This window comes from Microcaecilia unicolor, chromosome 2 (genome assembly GCF_901765095.1).
Source record: "Microcaecilia unicolor chromosome 2, aMicUni1.1, whole genome shotgun sequence".
In the NCBI taxonomy this organism is placed as follows: domain Eukaryota; kingdom Metazoa; phylum Chordata; class Amphibia; order Gymnophiona; family Siphonopidae; genus Microcaecilia; species Microcaecilia unicolor.
The window spans coordinates 480,835,768-480,854,411 of NC_044032.1; the positions used below are offsets into that span (position 1 = coordinate 480,835,768).

Sequence of the window (18,644 nt, forward strand, 5' to 3'; positions counted from 1 at the left end):
ACTACCTGTAAATACTATACCTGTAAACCACTTTGAATGTAGTTGCAAAAAAACCACAGAAAGGCGGTATATCAAGTCCCATTTCCCTTTCCCCTTTGGGTTTCTGCCAGGTACTTGTGACCTGGATTGGACACTGTTGGAAACAGGATACTGGGCTAGATGGACTATTGGTCTGACCCAGTATGGAAATTCTTATGTTCTTATAGTCTATTTCCTCTTTTCTTTTCCATGGTTTTTAAAAGTCTCTCTGGTTCTATCCCAGCCTCTTGGAAGTCAGCCTTGGTTAGGCCTGTTATTAATAAAACCTCTCTTGACCCCTGCCAGGTCTCCAACTATAGGCCAATCACCAATCTACCCTTCCTTTCAAAACTGACAGAGCATGTGGTCCTTGTTCAACTTACCCAACACAGATTCATTACACTCTTCACCCCTCTCAGTCTGGATTTTGCCGAGGCCACTCTACTGAGACAATATTGACTGCCCTTCTCAACGATGTCCACTGCTCATGACCATGGCTACTATACTCTTCTTCTCTCCCTGAACCTCAATGCTGCTTTTAACCTGGTCAGTCACTCCCTTCCTTAGGAACCGATCCTTTACTGCCCAGCTTACCCAGTGGCTTCACCCTCTCCTTTCCCACTCCACTGTGGTGTCCCTCAGGGTTCTTCTCTCCTCGATCCTCTTGAACATCTTTCTGTGTCCCCTGGCGATGCTTATTCAATCCACACCTATCAAATTTTATATTTAACTGGACGACATCTTGTTAGTTTTCCTTCAGTGCCCCTCCTGTATCGATCTTTGGCCTTCAATCCTGCATGCGTAACACTATCTCTTGATTGACATCTTACCATCTGGTTCTGAATCCCTCAAAATCCATTACCCTTTGGATGTCTGGACGTACCCCTGCCCTATTGTTCGCCCCAGTTCAGTTGGTCCAGTCCCTTAAATTTTAGGGGTGGTCTTGGATCCCAAGTTGTCTTTCAGACCCCACTTCTCTGCTATCACTAAGACTTCTTTCAGTTCACTTCGGTTTTTCCAATCCCTCTACCCCTACCTCTGTTATGCTTCTTGCACTACACTGCTGTGTTCTTTGGTTCTCACCTGTCTGGATTACTGCAATGTCTTTTTGCTGGTCTTCCTCAGGTGGCACTTAAAAGGCATCAAACGGTCCACAATACTGCAATCCATCTGCTCGATCATGCTAGCAAGTTTGACCATATCTCACCTCTACTAGCTCATCGTCATTGGCTATTTCATTTCACATTCAGTTTAAGCTCCTTACTTTGGTTCATAAGACACACTATACTAGCTGTTCCCCTTACCTGTCTGCTGTGATCTCACCCAACATTCCTTCTCGAGCCCTTCGTTCAGCCCTTACCTTCCATCTCTCCCTTCCTGCCACCCATTCTTCCCAATTTGAGTCCACTCGGCGTTCGGCTATTTTTTTGTTTGGCCTCATCCCTCAGGAATGCTCTCCCTCTAGACCTCTGTGCTGAGCAGTCTTATCCCCAATTTCAGTTACTTTTTAAAGGCTCACTTTTTCACCTTGGCCTTCTCTCCCCCCCCCCCCCCCCCCTTTTTTTGGTCACTGTGCAGTGATGCCCAGCCATCAGTCCTGGAACTACTCTTCCCTCGCTATTCTCTCTCTCTCTCTCTGAATCTTGATGGGAGTTCCTTTCCTCTCTGGATATTATTGTAAACCACTCTGATGCCCTGTGAAGGGTGGTATATCAAACTCTGAATAAACTAAACTAAAACTACCAATCCTGATGCCATACCACAGCAAACACTTCAGTCCCAGGTCTCCTGTGGGGGATCCACAGGAAGGGCTACAGAATCACAGATCAAAAGACCTGACCCCAAGCCCCTTCCCCCCCCCCCCCCTCTAAGACTAGGTGGACTAAGCATTCGCCTAAGTTGAAAAAAACCACAGGGCAGAGGGTGCTATCTAGCACAAACATAACATTAGCAGAAAAAAACAGTGCTTTAAAGCCAATATTGGCCACTGAGACTTTGAGCAACACATGTGTGTGTTTAAGGCCTGCTGTATCCTGCCCATTTCTTTGAGTCTTTGGAGGGGGGGGAACCCAGCAGGTGAAGAAGAATTCTGAGATCAAAGGCGTGCGCAGTGGCACATGGCTACAGACTACAGCAGCAGACTGAGGTGGTGGGCAATGATGAAGGTAGGGGATAAGGTGGTAGTTGCAAGGGAAAAGAAGGAAGATGCTGGACACCTTGGGTAGGTGGGAGGGGAAGGTATGCCTGAAGGTTCATATAAGACATCACATACTCTTCGGCCAGCCCTGGTCCCACTAGCTTTTCACGTTCCCCCAATCTCCTATCCTTCTGTTCTCACTCAGTTCCTATACACCAGCTGGTTCACACAATTTTTCCCCAAATATCTGATACTACAGTGATTTAAACCACACAGCTCACCCTGGATGGCCTGAAACATGCTTACCTCTCTCCTCCTGAAATCCAATCAGTAGGAAATGAAATACAGAAGTCTCATCAGCTCCCCAACCAAGCTTTCAAACTCCCATCTCAGACAATGATGCGTGGCAACCAGCAAACTCTGAGGAAAAGGGCAGACTAGAAAATGCGATAGACCAGAGGTCCTGGTTACAGGACAATGGGTCACCAACCAAATTTTAATTCCTAGTCTGACAAAGATCACCAGCCTTTCCCATTCCTCAGCTCCAGTTCTAAACTACCAAACCGAAGCAGATCAGAGATGCAGAAATGACAATTTTACTTTTTTAACATACACTCAATGAATAAAATGTATGCTGGCCCAGAAGTCAGAACTACATTGGAAAGAAATAAAGAATTGTGTTCTCTTTATGACTGAAAGCTAACAGAATGGAAAAGGCTTTCATACAAACATCACTGAAACATTTTTTTAAAGGTGCAGTTGCTTACCTGCTTAGAAAGAAATACTGTACGGCAAAGAGCTCCACAAACTGTGCATGTGTCCTTCTTACCTGCAGAAAGACCAACATACTGTGAATCACATCAACACTGACCCAAACTACTTTACAAGAGAAAGGACAATACTAAGTCATTTATTTATTTGCTGCACTTGTATCCCACATTTCCCCACCTATTTGCAGGCTCAATGTGGCTTACAAAATGGTACACATTATAGGATAAGAATTTCAAAATAGAGATACAGATGGGTACACAGAATATCAAAGCAATCATATTAACAGAATAATAATTTTACAATTATTACAAATAAGAGTGTATAAGTAAATCATATTGGATTGGAAGTGGATTGAAAGATCAACATAACATAACATAATGATATCAGGACAAGATATAATATTCAGTCGTGAGGATGTAATTAGGATGAACAGATAGGAGGGTTCCTTAATAGTTGTGATTGGAATAATTAGGAAGTCAGATCGTTATGGGGAATCTTTATTGTACGCCTTTAGGAATAAGTAGGTCTTTAATAACTTTCGGAAGGTTGTCAGGTTGTGTGTTGTTTTTATGGCAATCGGTAATTGATTCCATAGTTGCAAGCAGGTGTTTGAGAAACTGGATGTATGTACAGACTTGTATTTAAGTCCTCCGCAATTGGGATAATGAAGGTTTAAGCAGGTGCATGATGAATGTTTATTGTTTCTTTCTGGTAAGTCAATTAGGTCTGACATGTATGATGGGGCATCTCCATAAATGATTTTATGGACCAAGGTACATATCTTGAATGCAATACGGTCCTTCAGTGGGAGCCAATGCAGGCTCTCTCTAAGGGGTCTGGCACTTTCATATTTCGCCTTGCCGAATATTAATCTGGCTGCGGTGTTCTGGGCTGTCTGGAATTTCTTGATGGTTTGTGCCTTGCATCCCGTGTATAAGGAATTACAGTACTACAAATGGCTCAGAACCAACGATTGCACCAATACGCGAAATGTCTCTCTTGGGAAGAAAGATCTTACTCTTCTGAGCCTCCACATTGCATAGAACATTTTCTTTATGACATTTTTTACATGGCAGTCTAGATTAAGATTGCGATCAATTGTTACGCCTAGGAGTTTCGGGGTGTCTGCAACAGGGAGAGTATGGTTTGGCGTGTTTATGTTGGGATAGTCGATTTTGTTATATTGCGATGCTAATATTAGGCATTGTGTCTTTTCTGTATTCAGCTTTAGTTGGAAAGCGTCTGCCCATGAGTTCATAATTTGGAAGCTGTAATTTATTTTGTCTGCAATTTCTGATAAGTCCTTTTTGAACGGAATATATATCGTCACATCATCGGCATCAATATATGGATTTAGGTCTTGGTTAGACAATGCTTTGACCAAAGGTAATATATCATTAGATTGAAGAGAATCGGTGAAAGCAGAGATCCCTGAGGCACACCACATTCCAATCTCCATGGTGATGATATGATCAATTTAGATATTACCTGGTATGTTCTTGTTATTAGAAAAACTATGAAACCAATTCAATACATTTCTTCCTATTCCGAAATATTCTAGAATGTTTAATAGAATATCATGGTTAACCATGTCGAACTGTAACAGAAGGACATTATTACCAGCTGCAATAATATGTTTGAATTTGGTCATGAGTGTTATTAGAACTGTTTCTGTGCTGTGATTAGCACGGAATCCAGATTGGGAAGAGTGTAGTATTGAGAAGTTGTTCAAGTAGTCTGTAAGTTGTTTAGTTACCAGACTTTCCATTAACTTGACTACTAGAGGGATAGATGCCACTGGACGATAATTAGTTATATCATTTAGCTTTTTCTTCTGATCTTTAGGAATTGGTGTCAGTAGGATATTGCCTTTATCTGTGGGAAATAGACCGTGTTGAAGCATGTGATTTAAGTAATACTTGAGATCTGTTATGAAACGCTGAGGGGAAGATTTTATTAAATAGCTGGGGCATGCATTCAGTTTGCAATGGGATTTGGAGAATTTGTTAATCATTTGGGCGACAATGTCTTCCGTTAATAAATGGAAATTAGTCCATATTCTATCTGCTGGATATTCATTGGCTGTCGGATCTAAATAGTCGATGAATTTTACATAGTTGGAGAAATTAGTTGGCAAGATGGATCTTAGTTTGATGATTTTCTCATTAAAGTAAGTGGCTAGATCGTCTGCTGATGGGGTATCCATGTTAGATAAGGTAACTGGTGTAACGTCTAAAAGGTTATGTACAAATTGAAATACTTGTAGGTCCTTATTGTTTTGCCCTATTTTGGAGTTGTAATATGACCTTTTATATTGTCTGACAGAATATTTATATTTTCTTAACATTAGCTTCTATGCAGTGAAAGTTTGATCATCTTCCTTCTTATTCCATGCACGTTCAAGTCTTTTTGTTTGGGTTTTTAATTTTTTCAGGTCATCATTAAACCAAGGAAGTGATTTGTTTCTTCGTGATGATCTTGTTTGTATTGGTGCTGTTGAATCAAGTATATTCTTGCATCTCATGTCCCAGTTAAGAAGGTATTCATGGGACTCTATTTGAGTTGACCAGTCATTATTGTAGAACTGATGCCAGAATATTGTTGGATCAATGTGACCTCTGGTGGTAAAAGTTTTTCATTCTTGTTTCTGAATTAGGATTTTTTTTTCCATTGCATGGATATCTTTAATTTGAAATGGTCTGACCAAGGTACTTGTGACCAGTTCATATCTGATATGGTTAAGTATTTGATCAGGAGAGAGTTTGTGTGTGAAGAGGTCAAGTGCATGTCCCTTGATATGGGTTGATTGAGTATTTATCTTATTGAAATCCCAAAGTTGGAAAAAATCTTTGCATTCTTGTATGTTCTTTGCCTTCTGGTCTTCTAGGTGCAAGTTTGTGTCACCCAGTACGAATAGATTACAGTTAGATAAGCAAGTATTCGAGATGAAGTCCATAAGATTTTGTTGACAATCTTGCCAGTTTCCTGGAGGTCTATAGAACATAATAATATTTAAATGGTCGAGTAGTGTGGGATGATTGATATTGAGTGAGGCGATTTAGAGTAGTGGAGTCATGGATACTGCTTTAATTGTTACTATAAAATGGGATTTATATATCAGTGCAATGCCTCCTCCTCTCTTTCCATTTCTAGGCCAATGGGTTATTTTGTAGCCTGGGGGGGCAAAGATCTATTAATATTGGGTCATTTTGGAAGTGAATCCAAGTCTCATTAATGACTAATAAATCCAGTTTGTCATCAGTGATCCAATCTATTAATATTGTTGTCTTGTTAACAGCAGATCTAGCATTTATGTATCCGATATGGATTTTTTGGAAGGGATCAGATAAATTGCGGATTATATTGATTTTTCTTAATTGTCTCTTAAGTTGTTGAGGAGGTTTATTATGATTATTGGTTTCTTTGGTTTGGTCTTTTTCAGATGAGGTAATGATACCATTGTATTGGTTATTAAGATTGTTATGGCGATGTGCATTGTACTTGGATGGTCGGTAAGGCATATAAATTGTAGGAATGCTATTGGTTTCTGGTAGGGGGGTGGAAAGCATGTGATGAATTAGAGTAAGTAGATAATGAAGAATAGATTTGTAATATTCATCTTGGTATTATATCTTATGAATATTGGGATCACTAGAATTCAACAGCGATGATGAAAAAACTAATTGTTCAGATGTGTCTTGCGTTTGTCTTCAAAATTGAGCCTGCAAATAGGTGGGAAAATGTGGGATACAAATGCAATAAAATAAATAAACTGCAGGTTATACAGTGTTTGATAATAGTATATATTTATCTTGTTAAGGGTCAGTAATAGTGATTCTATTAAGCACTTAGTAGTATTATGAGGTGCAGTGAATTAACTAATTTAAGTTGCATCAATTAAGTGCAATTTTCTGCAATTAAAGCTAACAAATTTGGTGAATACAACTGACAAATTGTAATTAAGCTAATTATAAAATAAGATAGCTGCTACAAGATCTGAGTATAAATATTCAGCAATTAGCTAATGGCTGTAATTGGGTGAGGACAGTAGTGATAAATTGAGGTGTTAGGGAGGCTATATAAGAAGTGTCACTCTAGGAGTGGGTGGGTAGAGGGGCACAGTGGGAAGGTCTAACCCTAAAGTAGGAGGGCAGGGTGGTTTGCTGCCTATCTCCAGAAGGGGAGATACTCTGTGAGCTGCTTGTTCAAAGGCTAATTTGCTTTCTCCCAGCAGAGACACTAGTCCCACCCACTAAGTTTAAAACTGTTAGTTGGGGGAAGGGAGGAATTAGCTATGTTTGATGGACAAGAGAGAAATCTGATGACAAATAAGCTAATCAATATTGTGCTGAGAACAGCAGATACCACTACAAATAGGCAAAGCCTAAAGCAGGAGGGCAGGGTGGTTTGCTTACTCCCAATCATAAAAAAACACAGATTTTTAATAAAATAACCAATATATAAGCTACATACAGGGGCATGTTTACTGAAGTGTATTAAAGCAGTTAATATGAATTTCAACACTAGCATTTAAAAAAAAAAAAAAGAGCCAAACGCACACACATGTTAACCGCATAAGGACTTGCAGTGCAGGAACTGGGCATAAAACAAGCATATAGAAGACAAAGCACATAGTGGTGGTAAGTGCACCCATGCTATCAAGCAGAAAGCACAGCCACTGTCCAGAAAAAAAAAAGAAAACAGCATGATTGCAGAAATGCTACCCATCCACCACCCCAATGCCCTGCAACACATACTAACCTGCATGTTGCCCTCTCCCTCCAATCAAGTGCTGCTTTCCATGACCTTGAGTGACACTCAGCCTTATTTTCGAAAGTGATATGCGCCCAGATTTCGACCCAAATCGGGAGATAGGCGCCCATCTCGCAAAGGCATCCAAATTGGTATAATCGAAAGCCAATTTTGGGCATCTTCAACTGCACTCCGTCGTGGTGAACGAACAAAGTTGACGGGGGGTGTCGGAGGCGTGGTGAAGGCGGGACTGGGGTGTGTTTATTGGCCGAGCAGAGATGGGCGCCTTCGCCCGATAATCGAAAAAAATGGCCGTTTTTAGCGCGATTTTAGGACACTTTTTTGAACCCTTTTTTCAAGAACAAGTCCCAAAAAAGTGCCCTAAATGACCAGATGACCACCGGAGGGAGTCTGGGATGACCACCCGACTCCCCCAGTGGTCACTAACCCCCTCCCACCCAAAAAAAAACAACTTTAACAACTTTTTTTTTCCAGCCTGTATGCCAGCCTCAAATGCCATACCCAGCTCCATCACAGCAGTATGCAGGTCCCTAGAGCAGTTGTTAGTGGGTGCAGTGGACGTCAGCCAGGTGGACCCAGGCCCATCCCCCCCTACCTGTTACACTTGTAGTGGTAAATGGGAGCCCTCCAAACCGCCCCCAAAACCCACTGTACCCACATCTAGGTGCCTCCCTTCAGCCGTAAGGGCTATGGTAATGATGTAGAGTTATGGGCAGTGGGTTTTGGGGGGATTTGAGGGGCTCAGCACCCAAGGGAAGGGAGCTATGGACTTGGGAGGTATTTTACTTTTTGTTTTTACTTGTTACAAGTGCCCCCTAGGGTGCCCGGTTGGTGTCCTGGCATGTGAGGGGGACCAGTGCACTACGAATCCTGGCCCCTCCCACAACCCAATACCTTGGATTTGTTCGTTTTTGAGCTGAGCACCTTCGTTTTCCATTATCGCTGAAAACGAAACCACCCAGCTCACATTCGCACATATCCGATGCATTTGCCCGGCACAAACTGTATTATCGAAAAAAAGATGGCCGCCCATTTTTTTCCAAAATACAGTCTGTCCCGCCCCTTCACGTACCCGTTTTCGGACATAGACGCCCATGGAGATGGGCGTTCGCGTTCGATTATGCCCCTCACTGTGACCTAGGCTCAAGCACTGACCCTACTGGTCCCTTTCTTTACCTTTATGAGGCATCTTCTTGTCCCCATGCTACTCTGCTCTGTCCTCTGCTCCTGAGAAAACAAACTCCCTTTTCACCCTTTACAAGCATTCCATTCCACAATGCACTTCAAGCCCAACGTTTAAAGGTATTCTCTAAATCAACTCATTCTACAGAATATCAATACCCACGTCTCTACGATATCTATTAGTTTATCTGCAACTCTGAACATCCAGTACAAAGACTTGTCCTAGGAAAGAAAGACTTCCTGTTAATGAAAAATTATGCCTTGCTTGATAAATTTTCTTTCCATTAGGTACAGCAGATGAATTCAGAGATGTGGGCTGTGACCATATACCAGCAGGTGGAGATGGAGAGCGTTGAACTGAACTGTCTTATAGGACAGAATGCTCCTTGGTCAGTCAGTACTGCTCATAAAGCAGAAAGAAACAGAATTCTAACATTTCTCCTCCCCCTACAGGGAAAAGAGATAAATCAAGAACTGCAACAAGTAAACCAGTTACAACAGTCCATCCAAAGTGGAAAAATACAGCAACCCGGTGGGAAAACTGATAGGAGCTGCCGCATAAAGCAGAGTGGGCCTCTGGATACATCTGCTGCACCTAAAGGAAAGAAAATCATCAGGTAAGACAATTTTTCATTCCTTAGCGTCAGCAGCAGATGAATCCTGAGACCAGAACTGAACGCAATACTCAAGGTGAGGTCACACTATGGAGGGATAGAGGCATTATAGTATTCTTGGTCTTACTTACCATCCCTTTCCTAATAATTCCTGGCATCCCATTTGCTTTTTTGGCCACCGACACACACTGAGCAGATTTCAGCTACAACATGTAGGTATTTTCTTGGGTGCTGACCCCCAAGGTGGACCCTAACATCAGGGAACTATGATTTAGATTATACTTTCCAATGTGCATCAGTTTAATTCATCCACATTAAATGTCATCTACCATTTGGATGCCCAGTCTTCCAATTTCCTAAGGTCTTCCTGCAATTTTTCACAGTCCGCACGTGTTTTCACAACCTTGAATAGTTTTGTGTCATCTGCTAATTTAATCACTTCGCTCGTCATTACAATTTCCAGATCATTTATAAATATGTTGTGCTTTTCAACATATTTATAAAAAATCTGGAAATCGGAATGACAAGTGAGGTGATTAAATTTGCAGGTCCCAGTACAGATTCCCGTAGCACTCCACTATTCACCCTCCTCCATTGAGAGAAATAACTATTTAACCCTACCCTCTTTTTCTATCCAATAATCAATTCCCAAACCACAAGAGGACATTGCTTCCTATCCCATGACTTTAATTTTCTCAGGAGTCTCTCATGAGGAACTTTCTCAAGAGCATTCTAAAAACCTAGATACACTACATGAACAGGCTCACCTTTATCCACATGTTTATTCATACCTTCAAATAAATGAAGCAAACTGGTGAGGCAAGACTTCCCTTGGCTGAACACATGCTGACTCTGTCCCATTAAACCATGTTTATTTATGTTCCGTAATTTTATTTTTTTATAATAATCTCCACTATTTTGCCCGACACAAACATCAGACTTACTAATCTATTTTCCCGGATCACCCCTAAAACCCTTTAAAAAATGGCGCTACACTGGCCACCCTCCAATGTTCAGGTTCTACGTGATTTTAACAAGAGATTGCATATTACTAACAGGAAGCAATTTCATACTTGTATGAGTAACCTTGGATGTATCAGAAACCACAAAACAAACAGGAAACAGCCTCCACACAAATAGTCCAATCAAGAAGTACAGACTGGGTAATAGAAACTCCACCACAGGAACTGGTTCTTGAAGGATACTTTATTCAGTACTTAATACAGTATGACCAGACATGGTCCGTGTTTCAGTGTAATGAAACGCCTACACTTCAGGATTCACAATGAAATCTACCACAATATAGATGAACATTAATAATAATATAAATAATCTTCACATAAAGACAACATGTGGCATGTATAAATATAAAACTAAAGCCATATAGGATTGCATTATGAAGAGATCTATATTAGACCATTATGTCTAATTAAAAAAAAAACTATATGGAATCAAATAAAATGATCAAAAGTAAAAATATACATACAATATAAATATGTTAGACCAATGGAAAAAGATAAAAAACACTGAACACCTAACATTAAAATTAAAGACTAGAGTATGGACAATGTAAAAATGTAAATAAAATAGCCAGGGAAACTCACCAACCAAATCTAAATGAGAGGCAAAATCCAGGGTACTCCATTCTAAAAGTAGAATAAAAAGCCACTTATAAAAAAGAAAATGCACACAGAGAATATAACTACTAGCCGTTAAGCGCGTTAAAACGGGCGAGATTTGTGTTTTGCAAAATGTAATAATTATCACCTCCATCCATCCATGTCCAGCAAACCTCCTCTCTCCCCTGCCCTCCCCTCCCCCGATCCATGTCCAGCAACCCTGCTCTCTCCCCTGCCCCCCCCCCCCCATGTCCAGCAGCCCTCCTGTATCCCCTGGCCTCCCCCATCCACCAACCATCCTCTCTCCCCTGCTCTCCCCCATATCCAGCAACCCTCCTCTTTCCCTCGGCCTCCCCCCCCCCGCTCTCTCCCCTGCCCTCCCCACATGTCCAGCAACCCTCCTCTCTGCCATGCTCTCTCCCCATGTCCAGCAACCCTCCTCTCTCCCCCCTGCCCTCCCCCCCTGTCCAGCTACCCTCCTCGCCGCCATTCCCTCCCCCTCCGTGCCGGGCCCCCTGCACTGACATGAGAGCGCCTCTCACCTCCGTGTGAAAGCGCTGCAGGCAGCAGCAGATCGCTCTGCTGCTGCCTGCAGCACTTCCACACGGAGGTAAGAGGCACTGTCATGTCAGTGCAGGGGTCCAATAAGGAGGGGGCGGGAGTGGCGGTGGTGACGACATCGGAGATGGGGGGTGGAGGTTGGTGCGCTGGCGATGTTTATTCGTCTCCAGGCTCCAGTGGCAGCGTCCTTTTCCCTCTCTGTTCCACCCTCTGACGTCATCACGTCTTGACACGAGGGCGGGACAGAGAGGGAAGTCTCTACTGCACATTTGTGGGTGAGTCAGTCATTTGTCATTTATATGTTTGATGATATGTATACCAATGTAATGCACAATAAAAAGAAAGAATTCAAAATAACTTGGTAATAAATAAAATACAACTCTAGAGAGTGAAGAGGCGCCATCAGCAACAGAAAAAAAAAATCAGAACACAAACTTCATTTACTATAGGTGCAGATCTGTGTCTGACAACACCATGGCGAAATAATTGTAATAGTACCGATATATTGAAAACCAAAGAAATCACCTTATAAGACTTATATAGTGCCACGTTATAAAGCACTAAAAAATAAACACAGTCAGCGTGATTAAAAAGATACTCGAACCTCAAACCTAAATGTAGACTTGAATAAGGAGATATAACCGAGCTCATTATCAAATGCAGATCGAAGTTCGGCATTGCCTCAGCAGCATAATTTAAAAGTTCTCTTGTTTGTAAACCGAACACTCGCTCCAACAAACTAAAAAACTTATTCATTTCTTTGACTGGGTGACCAAAGAATTGGATTAAGGACGTGCACTAGATGTAATCTACTTGGATTTCAGCAAAGCCTTTGATACAGTCCCCCCCACAGAAAACTCGTGAATAAGCTGAAAGGGCTGAACGTAGGACCAAAAGTGGTGAACTGGATAGGAAACTGGTTGACTGACAGACAGGTGGCAGAGAGTAGTGGTAAATGGAATTCGCTCAAAGGAAAGGAAGGTGAGCAGTGGAGGTCCTCAGAGGTCGGTGCTGGGGCCTATTCTGTTTAATATATTTGTGAGAGATATTGCTGAAGGGTAAAGTGGATACCCTAGAGAGAGTAGAAACGATGAGAAGGGATCTCCGAACCTTAGAAGAATGGTTGAGGGTCTGGCAGTTAAAATTTAATGTACTAACCAAATTACTGGGTGTCCTATAAAGGTCAGTTTCCAATATCACAATTGATAAACTATTACAGAAACCAAATTAGTGATTAATATTGCAAAAAAAGAAAAAAAAAGAAAAAGATAATAAAAATAAAAATTTCTTTTTATAATATAAATTTGTGCTCAGTTTTTTTTTTGTGTATTATAATTACCCAAAGGTTTGAAATGTATATACACACCTTGATAACATCATTGCACACCCTTCCTCCAACCTAATTGCAGCACTTAATAGTAAAAAAAACATAATGATGTAATGTAGAAAATATGTCGGCTACTTAGCTTAGGTGGAGTGTGGACGGATCTACTGGTCTTCGTGATGTTATAGATTAATGTTGCAATGCAAGAGATGGTGTAGGTTCTCGGGCACTGTAATACTTTTAAATCTGAATCTGTGCAAAGTTTTGTTCAAAAAACAATGTTCAAAGGTCCCAGTTCCCTACATGGACCATGTTTCGCCTAAATAGCGGCGTCTTCAGGGGAACTGATCTGCAAAGATAACATAAAGAACGTATAAAAACCGTATAAAAAAAATCAAACACAACATAGTGTATGAATCAAGAAAATATACGTTTGAAATGCTCAAAAATTGCAGCAGTATTCATAAATCAAACAAAGTTTGGTAAGCTTTTATTACTCACTGTTCGGCAAAACCAGGGAGGTGCAACGTCCAGCCCGGTCAGAAACCTGCAAAAGAACGCCCACACATGCGCAGTGTATATATAGGTAGTCAGCTGTTTGTCAAGCGCGGGAAAACCTAATTAAAATTAGTGCTTGCCATTCTATTTCCCTATTCAGGCCACTAGGGGCCACTGTGTGCCATCGGTAGATAAATTCCTGTTCTTTTCTAAGGAGAATCCGAGGAGCATCACCCCCCAGAAGCAGATAAATTTGTAAAAGTACAACAAATCTTAAATCTTTGATATTATGATGAGTTTGCAACCAATGGTCTACGAGCGGTGCTTCGCGTTTACAGTTCCTCGGATTACTTAAATGCTCCCCAATTCTTTGTTTAATTCTTCTATTAGTGTGCCCTATGTACCATTTGGTACAGGGGCACACTATTCCATAAACAACCTGAGAAGAATTACAGTCCATGGAGCTATTTAAGAAGAAAGATTTTCCTGTATTGGGATTAATAACTATTGTGGTTTGCCAAGCATGTTGACAGTATACACACCTGCCACAGCTTTTATAACCTTTCATTTCAGATGTAATGGGAATCCGGGAGGATGGATTAACTGAAGACAAAATTTCCCCCAGATTATAGTTACGCGTATAAGCAAACGTTGGTACTTGGTCAAAACCAAGGGCAGCTAACATAGACCAGTGTTTATTAATGATTTTCCTAATGGCAGTTGTCTGATGGGAATGGGGCAACACACAGATTAGTCTTTCATTTTTATCTAGTGGTTTGGGTGGCGGATTCAGCAGCCAGTGGCAATCAACATTCATAATTCTTTTGTAAGCCTTCTTAATAACTCCATTGGGGTAAGCTTGAGTTCTAAATCTATTACACAGATCTACAGCCGAATTTTTAAAACATTCTTTTGAGGCTAATAGTTTTTTGATACGCAGAAATTGGCCCACTGGAATTCCATTCTTAGAGGCCATTGGATGATAACTATAATAGTGTAGTAACGCGTTAGAGCCAGTTGTTTTTCGATACATTTCTGTGATGAATCTCCCTTCATGTATTTGGATGTCAATGTCCAGATAATTAATGGATTGGCCTCCAATCAGTGACTCAAATTTAATTTGTATATCAACTTAATTCAAATAATGTAAAAATTGTTGAAGCTCACTCTGAGTACCAGTCCATACAAGGATCACATCATCGATAAAATGTTTCCATAGTGTGATACTGGAAATGAACCTTGATGAGTATAGAAACTTTTCCTCAAAGTCCGCCATGTAAAGGAATGTGATGGTTGGACCAATGGTAGCACCCATCGCTATTCCATGCGTCTGTAGGAAATATTTGTTTTCAAACTGGAAATAATTTTTCCTTATTATGATATCTGTTAAATCATTTAGAAGAGTTGCTTTTTCAAAAGAAATTTCGAACTGTTGAAGATGAGAGTTCACAAGACTGCAGGCATCATCATGTGGAATACTAGTGTATAACAACACTACATCCAGAGATACAAGTGTAACCGAATTGTTAAGAGGTTGAATATCTTGCAAGATCTGTAAAAGATGAGCCGAGTCTCTGAGGTATGAAGGTGTCTGATGTACTCTCGGTTGCAAATAAAAATCCAAGTACTGAGAGAGAGGTTCGTTAAGGGATCCACACCCCGAAACTATAGGACAACCTGGGGGGGGGGGGGTGTCTTAATGTTTTGTGGATTTTTGGTAGGAAGTATATGAAAGGTGTACGAGGGTATAGTTTAACCAGATACCGATATTCTTTATTAGTTATAATACCGGCTCGAGCTGACACCAATAGAGTATTTATTTACTATCTGTTGGAATTCAGGTCCAGGATCATGATCTAATGATCCTCCAGTCCTCGATCAAGAAACTTTGTATCAGATAGATTGACGATGTGATTCCAAGCAGTAGTCCTTGGTGTTTTGAACAACCACGCCTCCCCCTTTGTCAGCTCGCAATATCGTAATACTCACATCTGATTTCAAACTTTTTATGGCTTCTCTTTGGGATGTAGACAAATTAGAAGGCACATATTCTCATTTACACTCCATAGTATCAAGATCCTGAAGCACAAGCCGTTGAAAAGCCTCAAGCATCACATCAGGTGGCCCTGGAGGTATCCATGATGAGGGCAGACGATGAGATGACATAAATGTTTGAAAGTCTTCCTCAATATTATTCTGCTCTTATTGATTGAAGTATAGTTTTAATTTACGGAAAAACCTATGTAGTTGCTTACGATTGATGAAGCAGTCATACCATGAGGTAGGAACAAAGGGTAAACCAAGCTCCAGGACACTTAATTGAGGTTCTGTTAAAATTTTGTCTGATATATTAAAGACTATTCTTTTGTTCCCCGCAGTTGTCGCCAACCCGTTTGACTTGATCAGACCTTGTTGAACAACATCTGCAAATACCGGAGAACCCTTGAACATCCAGAAGACGAAGCTCCATGTACTCTGCATGAAAATCCCCCTCCCGAAAGGAGGGAAGAAAGAGTCTGAAAAAGAAAAGCCAAACCAAAGCCAGAAAGGACGGAAGGAAGAAACCGAAAGCAAGGTCACTCCAGACTCTGCAAATTGCAGAAAAAACAGCTTGGCAAGGCTGCGCTAAAAATTCAGACACTCTGCAAGCCGAAGAATTGGCAACAAAGAACACTGCTTGTAAGTTCCTAAGCGAAGCATTCTGCAAAGGAACAAAAAGAGTCCGAAGCAATGATCGGTAGACAAGGAGCCCCAAGCTAGACTCAAGAGAATACAAACGAGATTTCAAGGTGAACAAGGTCGCAAAAACCAGTCTCAAAAAATCCTCAACACCTGAGAATACGCGGTTGAGGTGGGCCATGGACCACATACAAGATTGCAACAGAAAAGTAACCACTGCGTCCAAAGAACTCTGAGGAGTCGGCCTCTCAAAAAACCAGGCCGTAACCAAAGCGAGAGGGATCATTCACTCAGGAACGGACACAAAAGGAAGAGCCAGCAATCAAGCGGGATGCAAAACAAAGGTGCCATCAGGAGCCGCACCGTATCCACATACCAAGGGTGCTATAGTTAATCTGGAGCTACCAGACTGACTTAACCCTGGTGGCAAGCGATCCAAAATAAACGGCCGCTGAGAGGCCATGGAGGAAACACTATCGAAGAACATCCTCTGGCTAAGGAAGCAATTAACAACTTGCCCTGCCGAACCACCCTCTCTCCAATCACAGAAGGAAGGAAGGCAGCTGGGACGCCATCAGATCTACCTCCAGAACTCTCTACCTGAGGCCAAACTGGAGAAGCACTGGTGTGGAATAACCATTCTGCTGAGACCAGAAGACAGCAGAAAAGAGAACTCACAGTAGGAAAAGCCCGCAAAGTGAGCCACGTAGAAACGGAACACGAGGTCCTCTGCCCACTCCATGGGGGCGACACGCTCTGATGGCCACAGTCTGACTCCAAGTCCCACTCTGTCGAAGAAGCAGCCAGGCCTCATCTTCTCAAACTGAACAAGCACCGCCCAGCCCACAATGTGTCCTGAAGTGCTAGAAGACGAACAGCACCAAAAGCAGGTCCAGGAGGGGTAGAGGGCACAAGCACCGCCTGGCCTGCAATGTGTCCTGAAAGGTTAGAAAACGAACAGCACCAAAAGCAGGTCTAGGCGGGAGATCAGCTACACCATCCCCTGTGTCATCCACCGCCCCGGAGAAAGAAGAAGGAGGCAAAGGGCTCTCCAGTCTAAGAGACTCGCATCCGTGACCACCACCATCCACTGCAGAGGCACCAAGGCATCCCTTCCACAGGGAGGAACTGAAGATCCACCAGTTCATGCACAGCCGTACCGAGAACAGCCACAAAAGACACTGCTGACACTCCTGGAACAAAGGAGACCACCCGTAGAGAAGAGCTGTAGATGTCGTCTATGAGCACCACCCACGGCACTACCTCCAAAGACATGAATACGTAGCCAGACCCGAGGACTCAGCATACTGAGCAGACTGCGCACCCAACTCTGAACCTAGATCCTCCAGTCCTCGATCAAGAAAAATATCGTACCAGAGCTGTCTGGAATGGAATCAGGTGACTCATTTGAAGGGTGACCACCCAGCCAAAGGATTCCAAGAAGACCCGGAAAGATAGGCTCTCGGATCTTGGCTAGAGCGAGGTGAACTCTGATGCTGTCCATGCGGAGAATGCTGCAAAACTCCCAAACCTAGAAAAATGTAAATGAAGCCATAGCCATGCTGAAAGGCAAAGCCTGGAACTGAACGTGAGGGCCCAGAATGGCCAAACAGAAAAACCGCAGATGAGGGGGCCAAAGAGGAAAGAGAAGAAACGTTTCCTAAGGGAGAAGTGCAGGGAAGAATGCTAAATTGAAGTAGCTCTGAATATAGCTAGCTGTCCAATATAAAGAAAAAGTGCAAAAGTGCAATAAAAGCCTTAGAGACACTGCAACAAACAGTTAGCTAGAGGTGCAACAGATACAGTGGAAGCTGGAGCTGGTATGCAATAGCTCGATCAGTGTCAGAGAGCAAAACTAGAAGAGCAGAGCTGCTGTGGGAAACCACCACAGCTAACCTTTGGAACTGTAGCATAGTGAAAACTATCCCAGCTATACAAAGAACTGCTTGTCAAGGCAAGCAGTATGACAGAGGGAAGTAAAATATGCCCCATAGAAAAGGACCGATGCACAAACCAGCCTTAAACCTGTAACCTTCAGGCTGAAAGCCAACCATATTCCAGAAAAATAAAACTATTTTGCTGAAACTACTACACCTGGAGAAAATGCCCCCATGATAGCACTGAGGATCCATGGTTACCATGGAGACCAGAGCACTAGCCCCAGAAAAGAAGAACATGTAACATTTCCCACAGAAACCTGGAGCAAAAGGCACTAAGCATAGAAACTTCCTGTAAAAGGAGCAGAAAGAAAACCTACAGCACCCGGTATTCCCCCAGGCAGTCTCCCATCCAAGTAGAAACCAGCCAGGCCCAATCCTGCTGAGCATCCAAGATCAGAGATCAGGAACACTCAGGGTGGTGTGCTCATAGGCAATGCCTGTAGTGTCAGTATAAAAAGAGTTTCACAAAGGAGGGAAACTTCCAGGCTGTTCAAGCAACTGCCCTCAGAGAAAAACTGAGGGGACAGA

At 42.2% G+C, this 18,644-nt stretch overlaps 1 protein-coding gene across 1 annotated transcript in view; it reads right to left on the bottom strand.

Moving 5' to 3' along the window:
• The window catches only part of RNF212 (ring finger protein 212), a 548,782-nt gene that overhangs the window by 458,218 nt on the left and 71,920 nt on the right, over window positions 1-18,644 (bottom strand). The window contains exon 2 of the mRNA XM_030191071.1: window positions 2,923-2,984. Coding sequence (XP_030046931.1) covers window positions 2,923-2,984 — 62 coding nt within the window. The remainder of the gene's footprint in view (window positions 1-2,922; window positions 2,985-18,644) is intronic.